General features: G+C 37.8%; 1 protein-coding gene and 1 long non-coding RNA gene across 2 annotated transcripts in view; both read right to left on the bottom strand.

The window, feature by feature from the left end:
- The window catches only part of LOC141775628 (uncharacterized), a 112,449-nt gene that overhangs the window by 673 nt on the left and 99,992 nt on the right, over positions 1 to 11,784 (bottom strand). The window lies entirely within an intron of this gene.
- On the bottom strand, positions 18 to 10,756 carry neil3 (nei-like DNA glycosylase 3). The gene is made up of 10 exons (XM_074649189.1): positions 10,490 to 10,756; positions 10,299 to 10,408; positions 7,576 to 7,710; positions 6,962 to 7,175; positions 5,307 to 5,381; positions 4,834 to 5,000; positions 3,100 to 3,263; positions 1,214 to 1,628; positions 732 to 912; positions 18 to 541 (listed from the first exon to the last, which is right to left on the bottom strand). Exons 1-10 carry the CDS (start codon positions 10,592 to 10,594, stop codon positions 359 to 361), a joined length of 1,749 nt encoding a protein of 582 aa, XP_074505290.1. The 5' UTR covers positions 10,595 to 10,756; the 3' UTR covers positions 18 to 358.

Genomic DNA, 11,784 nt, shown 5'->3' with positions numbered 1-11,784 from the left:
AAAAATGCTCCTCCAGAGTCCGACATCAGAACTGCACCCATAGCAACGGTCTGCTATAAAGAAATAACAGACCGTAGAACGCTGTGATTGACCAATCAGAATTGAGTATTCAACAACACCGTGTAATAAATGCATATAGACACTTAATTAGGTACAACATTTTTGTACAAACAAGTGGTTGGGCATGATCTGAAGGTTATACAGTGGATAGATATTGTCCATTTAATCTATAGTTCAGTAAAAACCTGCGTATTTCCCGAAGTTAATGATGTGTTATCAGGCCCCTTTCTATATCCATTGATGTATATCAACATACGCATCAGAGTTTCATATAGAAGCAATGCATTGCTGAAACACATTAACAACCAGGGAGGATGGATACCCCTGGTCCATTCTCTGCCCACTGGAAAAACTCACACTGTTTACCCTTTTGAAAGCTGCAGGTGTAGAAATTCCGGCCATTGTTGGGTCCCAGTTTCAGAACCGTCCTCATTAAACAGCGTTTCCCGTGGTGACAAGAAGGGAAGTGCGAGTCAGCCCACTGCAACAGAGGAAATAAGGTTTTATGAACTTTGTTGTTAACTTTTATTTCAGGCATTTAATTTTGATGCCAACATATTGCGGTGTTTGTGGATCGGCTAAAAACTAAAGTACTTGAAAAGAATAATTTAAAGTTGTTTATATCCCGGGCTACATTAATGCCATAGAGATAACTTGCTTTCCATTTTCACCTCAAAGAAGTTACACTTGGTCTCTCTGGGAAGCGAGCAGGCGTAGAACTGTCTTCCCTTATTCTCCCCCTCCTTGTGGACCACTCTGAGGACAGCTGGACGACGATGGGATGCACAGCCAGGGGCTCTGGGACTGGAAGAAATGGAGGAGCTGCGGCTCGTCGCTTCTATTTTGCGCGTACTGACACAAGTGAAGAAAACAGTCTTATTAGTTTGAAATAAATGGAAACTAAAGCACAAGTATACCTGTCACATCAACCCTTATTAGCGAACAAACAACCTCTTCAACTGTGTGTGGCGATACGTTGGTATTTGCATTGTATCCTACGACGGCTATTCATCAATCTGAACTTTTTCTTAACAATGTTGCATTAAAATTCCACAGGCAGATGCTTTTTTATCCCACTTATCTCCCTGAGGTTGCAAAAAACTTCTCTTATTATAAACTTATTCATGAAAAGCAAAGCAAGAGATTCACTCACCCTGAGTTGGGGGCTCCATTTTGAGCATTGTTACTGGGAAAAGGACTGTGATCAATTCTCATTTTCTTGGATGGGTGACTGTAGGAGGCCAGTGATTCCCCATTGGAGAGCTCGGCACTTTGCCTCTGCCAGCCACCAGAGGCATAATTGGGGCTTGTTGTCCCTTGGCAGACGCTGTATTTATATAAACCTCGCTCTGTCGCCAAGGAATTCAAATGACTGCCGGCTGGGGAGAGTGGGGAGTTTACAGGCTTTGGCTTCTTGCTCAAGTCAGAGAACACAAGGGTGGAAGTCCCGAATGCAGACCTCCAGTTGACTTTGAGCTCCTCTTGTGGCTTCTTGAAGGCAGTGCAGGGGTATTTAATCAAATCAGCGGTGAAGGGTGATGCCTCAGTGTTAATGTCATCTTTGTGGACTGTGGAGATGGAGCCAGAGTGAGAAAACTCGTTTCATGTTCAGCAGCTGCAGCTTAGTCTCATGCACTGGCTGCGCTCATATAAATGCAGGTTGTTGTCGGCTTTAAGTGGTTATCTTGCCATAAAATTTACCAGTAAGCAGCAGACTGCTGCGCTGCGTCGTCAAATAAAATGTCACAATCTGTTGTGCTGAAGATGCCTTTATGCAAAATTCTGTGAGCCCCCCCCATATAATAAAACTCTGAAAATAAGTATGTTTTCAGTAATGGTGAACTACGATGCCTGACATCAGAGTCGTTAAGTAGAACTCTCCACTCGCTCAACAACCATTAATGTGCCCTTGAGCAAGGCGCTTAACCCCCCGCTGTTTTAGTGAAGCAGCTCAGAGGTCAACAGTAGAAAATGTACATATATAGCCGTGCAAATGCAAATCAGGATATTACTGCAGCGCAAGTGTGCTCAGTCAACTTTCTGTGGAGAAATAAGAGCCCACTCTTAATTTACACAGATTTTAAAGGAAGAGTTTATCCAAAAATTAAACTATTGTCATTGCACTTTGCACATTTGTCATTGTACTTTGCACATATGTATGGCACATTTAGATTTAGTGGACTCATATTTATTGAAATTTTCAACAGTTGACGACAAAAACTAAGGTTACAAGTACAGTCCTTGTAAAAAGTATTCACCCCCTTGATTCAAAGGGTATTTGTTGTGGCTTTTTTGGCATCCATCAACAAGAAAATACTCTTTTATGGCAAAGTGAAAAAAGATCTCTACAAAGGAATCTAAATTAATTTAAAATATAATAAATGCAATGGTTATTTTTATAGGCACTGTAAATGTTTGTGATCCCGCGAGAGCTTGTGATATCGCGATAATAGCTGCCATGCAAAAAATTATCTGAACCAACTGCAGGAGTCGAGGCCAAAATGTAAGTCTGACGCATGACATATCGTCTGCAATTATTCATGCTTGGAAAACCCAGCATACTGTACTATCTGCTATCATTTTAAGAAAATGTGATTTAATTCAAAATTTGGCAGTATGATCCTAAAAAAATGTAAAAAATAAATAAAACAAATACAAAGTAAACCACTCAGCTGTGGTTTGGAGGTTGCAACAGAGACACAGCAAGGACATTTCTTTCAAACACTAGATCACTGCTGCCATGATGTATCTCAAGATAGTCAGAGAAAAATGGCCAACTGACAGATCCAGTCATTACTTGTGCAGCAATATACTGAACATACACACAACTACTAAGTCTGCCTGCTTGACTGCAGTTTCGCTTCAACAGATCGGTGTCTGTTGCCTTGCTCAGAAGTACTCAAACGGCAAACAGCATCACTCTGGGATCATTCAGCTAAACAGCCAAACTACAGCTACTATTACGTTATGTCCTGCTAACAAGGACCTTCTGTCACCCCATTAAACTCGGTGACTGTACAAACTGAACATTTCACTCACCCTCAGGTCTTGGAGTGAGGCAGGCATCACAGGCTTTTGCTGCTGGCTGGTTGATGAGCGTGCAGAGTTGACAGGCCCAGTCCTCTTCCTCCCTCTTAGCCACGCTGTCATTGGTTCTGTCATTGTAGGCCCAGCCAATCAAACTGTTTCTGACTGGGAGCTTACTGCATAAAGGACACACGAGAGTGACAACGGTGAAAACCTTTTGTTGCTAAAACAGGCGTGCTAATGAGTAGAACGTGGGCACTGTAGCAGAAATAATGTTTCTGTGTAAAAACAACTCAGGTTCCTTTAGTGCTCACAGTACACTATTATGAACACTTGACACACACTTGTACCCATTAATGAGGGGAGACAAAATGTTTGGAATATTTCAACATTTTCTAATAAATTGTCTACCCCATTTATATCAATGATGGAATTTATTTGGTGTTATTGTTTATTTTTGCAGGGATGTCTTGTACAATTAAAACCAATTGCACCAGAGTTAGCTAGAAGCTAATTTGCATCGGTTGTCCATGGGCATGTAGACAAAAAACAACCACATGACAATAAATACACTACATAAAACTTGAGGCTGGTTTTAAATATGGCGAAGCTTTCAGAGTCTCTAATGTTTGTCGTATGGGATTCCACTTCCCCGCTACTTTAACCGAGAAAGCAGATTGACCTTTATGAAGGCAGGATTTCTGGAGGGCTTTTTGTATTACACTGCATTAGTTTTAACACGGTGTACCTAATAAACTGGCAACTGAGTGTATTTTCTATTTCTGGAATAAATGACTCTTCCATAAATGACTATTTCATTGTGTTACTTTAAAGTCTCACAGAATTATTTACAATGCGTGCGTATGTAAACATAAATTTCCTGGATTACGTATATTACAGGGATTAATCTTTAGGAAACGGCAAAATGCAAACCGAGCAATAAATATAAAATATTCAACACGCTATTATTGTAACCCGATTATAGAAAAAAATGCAGGCAAAGAGAAGAGGCAACTTTAACTAGACAAACATTTGCAGTTCAAGCAGAGGATGAAGATACGCGACATATAATTGCTCCAAGCACACATGTTAGTGCTCTGACATGAAGCTCGACTATGTTTGACAAGAAGGCAAATCTGCAATGCCAACAGTCATGGAGGAGGAAAGTAACGGCGGCTTTCGGGGAAACTTTCCTCACAGATTGCTTTATCAGCTGTGTAATGCGTTGTAAGGGCTTTAGGCTCTAACCCCTCGCAAAGCCTTGCTCAAATACAACCCAGGAGGTGTTGAGCCTGTGCCCTGTCTGGCAAACACAGCCTTATATGCGCATTAATTCCCCCCCCCATAATACTTCCCACTCCCTGCCAAGCCCATCTGCCTGCAAAGATGGCCTCGCTAAATTTGAACGTATTATCTAAAAGGCTTTAGAACTTTCTGCAAAAGACTAGGTTTTGATAAATGACATCGTTTTGCTTTTTGGTATTAAATTAAAAAAAAACATTAAAATGCATTAAGAAGAACCAAAATGCCTGGTTTTATCCTATATTGGAAAAATTAATTAAGCATCATCTAGTTATTCTTAAAAAGTAAATACACTAAATGTATATAGAATTGTGATGAAAAGGAGCATGGTCGTTTATCTTACTTCAGGTACTGGAAACAAATATTTTTGAGCAACACCGAGATCAAACTCCGATGAACAACACATTTTCAGTCAAAGTAGCAAAGGTGTATGAGGATTTCTACCTGATGTCAACCCCGCTGGGATCTCCCTTCTGACAGCTCTCGCACAAGTAAGTCATCCTGCCGTTGTCACCAAGACGACAGACTGTGATGACATGAAAGCACTGGCCGCACTGGGGACGCTTGTAGACTTTGTAATGTTTGTAGAGAGGAGAGCCGGATTTGCGACACTGATAGAGATGAGGAGGAGGGAAGACAAGAGTGAATCAAAAGATGAGGATAAAGAGAAGAAGAAAAAAAAAACATTCACATTTCCTTACTATTAATGCATGGACAGGAATATTTGTTTTATCTTTTCCCTAGGCAGTGGGGCTTTTTCTCTCCTTCCTCTGCAATACCGGATTTTAAATTAATCCATAACTGCAAGTCAGTCTAAATGAGGTGTCAGCTGCTACAAGTAAATGTGTATAAATAAAATATGATTACCACCAAAAACTGTTTTAAATATATACTTTATTGATGTACAAATGTCTAACCTTGTAAAACAGAAGAGTGAAATCACGCGTCATCTTCACCAAGTGGTGGATCTGCTCGTCTTTCAGCTGTTGAACCTAAACAATGAAGCGGTGCAGTTAGTTACAGCTCACAGCCAGAGAATGAATAAACCTTATTTGTATAGCTCTTCATTTCAGAACAGAGATGAGAGGCGCTTCACAGTCAGCAAATCAATAACACAAGCATATAAACAATAAAAACCACCAGACATGAATGAAAAACTGGATTTAAAATGATGCAACAGAGACAAAATTACATCCAATGTGTTTCCAAGACTTGGAGCCCAGACAGCCAGAACCTGACTCTGGCTCAGACAGTGTAAAAAAAAAAAAAGAAAAGATCTAAAGCACACAAACATACAGGTCTTTCAGGACACCTAGGGGCTCGATAATGGAGGGGGAGCTCATAAAGATTCAGAGGTCCCAGTAGAAGGAAGTCCTAGATTAATGTTTTGGTCCAGTGTGCTATATTCTTAAATCCCCTCTAATACTTTCTAAAGGTGAGCAGAGCAAAACCCTTGGTAATAGTTGAGTAATAGCAGTATTCATGCTGCAAAGTGTCTCTTACTCACTTATTTTTAAGCACTGGACCCACGGGCCACCTAAACTTGGTGACCAAAGTACATTTTTGGTGGCCAAATGTAAACGTATGTAAAAACAATACAGAAAAGGCAATTTAACACAACTTAACACAGCCTTCATTAACTGTGACATTAACAGAATGAAAATAACCCACGAGTCTCCCCTTTACAGACAAGCCCACTTTATGATAATCACATGCAGTTTGGGACAAGTCTTAGTCAAGTCAGCACACTGACACACTGACAGCTGTTGTTGCCTGTTGGGCTGCAGTTTGCCATGTTATGATTGGAGCATGTTTTTATGCTAAATGTAGTACCTGTGAGGGTTTCTGGACAATATGTGTCATTGTTTTGTGTTGTTAATTGATTTCCAATAATAAATATAAACAAACATTTGCATAAAGCAAGCATATTTGTCCACTCCCATGTAGGTAAGAGTTTTAAAAACTTGACAAATCTCCCTTTAAGGTACATTTTGAACAGATAAATGTGCAATTAACAAAATAATAATATATTTGAATCGATTGACAGCCCTAATTTTTATGTATATTATATTTGCTTTGATTTGATTAGATATTTGTTGGCCAAAAAACTTTTTGTGGCCACGCACGGGCTATGATTAATATCGAACCGTTAAGTCACTCAGATAAAAATATATAGTTTTCTTATGAAAATGATTCCCTAAGAGCAATGTGAAAAACTGGATCTTTCATGTTTCACGTGATATAGTTTCCAGATCATGAATAATAAATTTTTACGTTGTTTTTTTTATAAATATGTCATAAGTCAAAGGAAAAGCCCTTATTTGAGTCTCAAAACAGACTATATACATTCATGAAAATAAATGAAAAACACTCCAAACTCCACCGAGCGGAAGGCTTATCTGTGTCGCAATGCGCTTGTTTGTCTTTTCCCTGTTGCACCCTCCTCATTGCAATGCATCACTCAATCATACAAGAGCTTAAACTTTTTTTTTTTCTCTGAGAGTTGTCTTGCATTTGTATTCCCTTTTTTTTTTGTTCCTCTGCTGAACACAATCCATCATCTTTCCAGTACCTTCACGGCTGGATGGAGGCCCGAGTCAAACAGGGCTTCGTTTTTAATGATGTTGCCGACTCCTGGCATGACGGCCTGGTCTAGGAGAACGTCACAGAGCATCCTGCTACTCTGACTCCTCACTGCCTCCTCGGAGCGGGAGAAGCTGAACTTGGATGAGCACACATCCAGACTCTCCATAGCCCTCACCCTTTGCTCGCAGTCCTCTGTCAACCTGCAAGCACACAGTTTTACAGTACTGGAAGAATATAGAAAATATATGGCTGCTGTTACTGAAAGTGTGCCACGAGGTCAACTGGTGCATTCTCGAGGTTACACGTTTCAAAATTGTTTCTTTCATATATTGTTTCAGTTTTGTTTGTTATGAGATAGGACAGCTTAGGTTAAATTTTAAGACAGCGGAAATAAATGTCTGTCTGGCTCCAGAATGAATAGTACACCAGGACCTTACACTCAATGAACAGGACAAATGTCGAGGCTGTGTTTTTCATGCAACAATAGCCACCGTCTTCAGACACAGCCTAATGTAGGACATACCCACTGAATGAGACTCATACCCCAAGGTGAACTACTGTCACCTCAATCTATCTAGGCTGTGCCAGTGTCCCCGTTACCTTATTTCCACAGTGCTGTCAAAGAAGCGCACAATGTCGTTAGTCAGGTGTATTTCCAGCACTGGTGCGGAGCCAGTCCTTTCCTTCCTCTCAGCAGGATTTATACGCATCGATCCATTCATACCAAAGTGGACTCTAAAGGATGTGAGCATGAAAGAAAGAAGGAGAGGAAAAGACAAATTTCCACTTACAGATAGCATGTCTCAATTTATATAAGACTTGGCAACAAAAGGGCAGACAGGTGGCCTTGTGGTTGGAGACTCTGTTGTGTAAATACAAATGTCACAGGCTCCGACCGAACAGTAGCTCGGGAGTCTATCTGCTAAAACTGCTGAAATTGCTATCACGCAAGGGCACTAACACTTCTACCTGCTTGTTCACACTAATACAGCTGTATGAACTGAATGAATTTAGTACTGTGAGTACAGTATGTCAACTGTTGAAAATTATATGATATTGTTTATACAGCTTAAGTTATCCCTGTCATATATATGACTGTTGTGACCGATGCAAATCAATGATAGAAGTATCTGGATTTGTCGGGTATTTGATTCACTGTATTAGCCAAAAACAGACAACTGTGTTTAGTTATTTTGTTTTTAAACAGTTTCTAAATTGACTTGATAGAAAATGTATTTATTGATATTGCGGTATAAAATCACGTATAGAGAGAAATCAAGAATGTATTGGCCACCCCTTCTTACAATCATAAAAGGATGATAAAACTAAATGAACTTATTTCCATAATGATCCCCCAACATACAACACAAACACACAAACAAATACATTTGACATTAAGTTAAATTAAGTGAGAAGATTGAGGAAAATGTTCTCTCCAAATGTCTGCTTACAGTTTGTCTCAATCGCTTTGGCTCATTCTTTGAAACGGTCTAAGCATTCTCTAAACTGTAAGTGCAACTATCACAACTGTTTGATGGGACATCACAACTCTATTGCATGTCTGCAAAACGGTAGTAACTCACCCAAAACACTTCATTCATGCTTCAAAAACCTAGTTATTGTGTCAGTAAACTGGCCAATGCCACCGAAATGAAAAGTTGTTTTGTCATCATGTGAGCTGTTCTGGTCAAAATGTTTGGATGTTTGTTCAACATGGCAGTCAAACCTGGAAATGTGTCTTATATACAAATCTCTGTTTTGTTCTACTTTGTTGTTGACACTGACTGCTTACTGGACTATACAAGAATGTCAGATTTGTCTAACTGAATGCTGTTGTGTATCGCACTGAGCTTTTTAGATTCTGATTTCAACAATAGGTAAAAGTTTACTGGGAAAAGTCCATACTTTACACTACTGTAATACACAGAAACAGGATATACACATTTGTATGTCTAGGCTACACTACATTTATTTGTGTAGCAATGTGTTAAATGTACTGTAAACAGAAAATTCCCCTTTGATCTTTTGTGTAAATTAATATACAGTGAACAGAAAATTTGCCACAAAATGACATCATGTCATATAGATATTTATGGAATATACATGTATGTCTGATTTATGTAGATAATGAAATGGATAATTTTGCATGTGATGGCTCAAACGATGATGAATGTTTAGAAGTTGTGAAGAGTACAACGCTGAGAATCAACTCAGTGAAAACTCAACAAGCCATGTGCAAATGGTTACTGTGCAAACTGTAGACAATTGTACTTACTCTTTTGCACATATGTGCCAAAACATGTGCAATTTGCTTGAATTAATGAAAAAATTAAAATATTTTCTGAACAACTAATTTTTCAGAGATTTGAATTTTGAAATTCTCATCCAAGAATTGAGCAAAATTGAAAGAGGAAAAACTGTAACGTGTTAACAGGCATTGCACCTTTTTTTTAACCCACCAGATTCTTTGACTCAATTAGGAGTTTTAGCTTTAACATTGTTACCATACTTAATCACAAACTACTTCTTAAAGGCAGCTATTACCAGCTATTGTCTTTTTTTTTTATATATTTATTGTTATTATTATATATATATATACATATATATATATATATATATTGTCCAAATTGTTTGTTATCACCATTATGTAGTCATATTATTTATTTTTTTTAATCTTGTCTCTGGGTGGAGGCTTCAGATAAGCCCAGTGGGTTGTTTGCCTCTTCCTGCACTGTATATTATTCATTTATTTTTTTGTTATGTTGTATAGTCTTAAATTGTGCAAAATAAATAAACAAAAATAAACACAAATAGTCGAGATATAGAATTTTGATAATTGTGATAAAACGAACGGTAGAACCGCTGTAACACCTCACCTCTCAATATCTGACTCTTCTTTGGTGTTTTTATGTAACTAATTAATCCTCTAAGGTCACTATATAAATAATAAAAATAATAATAATAATAACTTTATTTATAGGCTACAGCACTTTTTTTAAAAAAAGCTGCAAAGTGCTTCACATGGTTGAACCAGGATTAAAACATTTCAGGACTGCAATTAGACAAATAAAATCAATAATATAAAAATAACTAATGTGACACAGATATCTTGGTACACCCAAATCACAGCTATCAACATTTATGAGTACATTAAATATGATGGAGGCACCATGTTTAGTAATAGTTATCAAAACAAAATCAGTGACTAAGTAGTGACTATTAGTAGCAATATAGCTGAAATCCCTCATCAGGACACATAATCTGACAGGTAACAGAATTTAGTGTAACACCCCAAAGCTCCAGGTAGCATCAGTGTATATTACCTCAACGCTCTTGGACCAAAGTACATGAAGAGCTCCTTGCCCAGGGTTTCCACCCCGGTGTACGGACACCCAGACAACCTGAGGAAGACATTTCCCTCGGTGTTGTTCCTCTGTAAAGACACATAAGACGGTTAACATGCAACTGGTTAACAAACCCACAGAGCACATTGTGTCATAATAACGTAACTTACTGTGGATGTCGTCAAACTGCCTCTGATTGCCTTCACTTTCTGTCCTTTCTGGACTTTAGAGCGGATTTTCTCTCCGTTTAATGTAACGCCCGGACCTTCAACCATCTTCCAGTTCAAATGTTTAAAAGTATTAACTAAGTAAAACTGTCCTGCAGCGGTTAAATAGATGATAAAAAGTTTGTTGTCGTCTTTTATTCCCCGCCACTGGATTCAATTCCGCACATGCGTGGTAGGATTTGTATCCGGAAGTAGGCGTCACATGTGTCAATTTTTTGACACATGTGACATTGTATCCATAGTAACAGCAGAACACATTAAAAACATTTACATACAGAAGAAGCATAGCGAAAAACATGAACAAAAAGCTGTGCCAAACATAAAAGGACAACAGAAATGAAACAAAACCAACATAAAATAAAAAAAAAAAACACAATAAAAAAAAATAAAAAAGACCACGCGAGAGTATGACAATAATTTCACTTAAAAACTTTAAAGATATTGCATACATTAATTATTTTCATTGCTTTTTTGTTTTGTGAGGAAGAAATTTCTTTCATAAATACAAAGAAATTAGTTTTCTTTTGGTAAATTTACACTTGTGAATGTGGAACTTCGCGAGAATTAAAATTAAATTAATAAGAAAAAATGCATTACTGTCTTTGTCACTTTAATCATAGCAACCAAATATAATATTTCTATAGTACAGTGCAAAATCTGAGAAAATGTTAACAAGTATAAAATTATTGACATCTTTCCACAATTCACATTATTACAGGACCAGAATAAATGAGAGCAATGAGTCAAATGATCTCACACAACTCACAGGATTATATCACTGATAGTTACATTTACACAGCATAAAGCTTGTTTTGTGTTGGTAATTGATTTCCAATAATAAATATAAACATGTATTTGCATAAAGCAAGCATATTTGTCCACTCCCAGGTTGGTAAGAGTTTCAAAAACTTGACAAATCTCCCTTTAAAGGTACATTTTGAACAGATAAATGTTCAATTAATATAATAATAATATATTTGAATCGATTGACAGCCCTATAGTATTATTAGTATTATTAGCCTAATTAGGTGATACTGATGTATTAGTCTACTTCCTTCCCCTCAATCATTTACTCATTCATTCATAGTCCACCAAACATGGTTACAATAAAATGTGACATCATAAAGCAATGGAGATAATATAATACAGGCCATACACTGAAATTGATGCTTTGGTTGGACACTCACATATACACATGTGCACAAGATTTTTCCTAATATTCAAATACTGTTATGTAT

This window comes from Sebastes fasciatus, chromosome 10, assembly GCF_043250625.1.
Source record: "Sebastes fasciatus isolate fSebFas1 chromosome 10, fSebFas1.pri, whole genome shotgun sequence".
Classification (NCBI taxonomy): Eukaryota; Metazoa; Chordata; class Actinopteri; order Perciformes; family Sebastidae; genus Sebastes; species Sebastes fasciatus.
Note: the sequence above shows the minus strand (reverse complement) of the source record. Positions and strands in the feature narration are given on the sequence as shown.

Coding starts and splice junctions, on each gene's coding strand:
- neil3 (XM_074649189.1), bottom strand. CDS start 10,594: ATGGTTGAAGGTCCGGGCGTTACATTAAACGGAGAGAAAATCCGCTCT. Junction 913..1,213: donor AATGGAGCCCCCAACTCAGG/GTGAGTGAATCT, acceptor CACTTGTGTCAG/TACGCGCAAAATAGAAGCGA. Junction 542..731: donor CCAAGTGTAACTTCTTTGAG/GTGAAAATGGAA, acceptor CCTCTGTTGCAG/TGGGCTGACTCGCACTTCCC.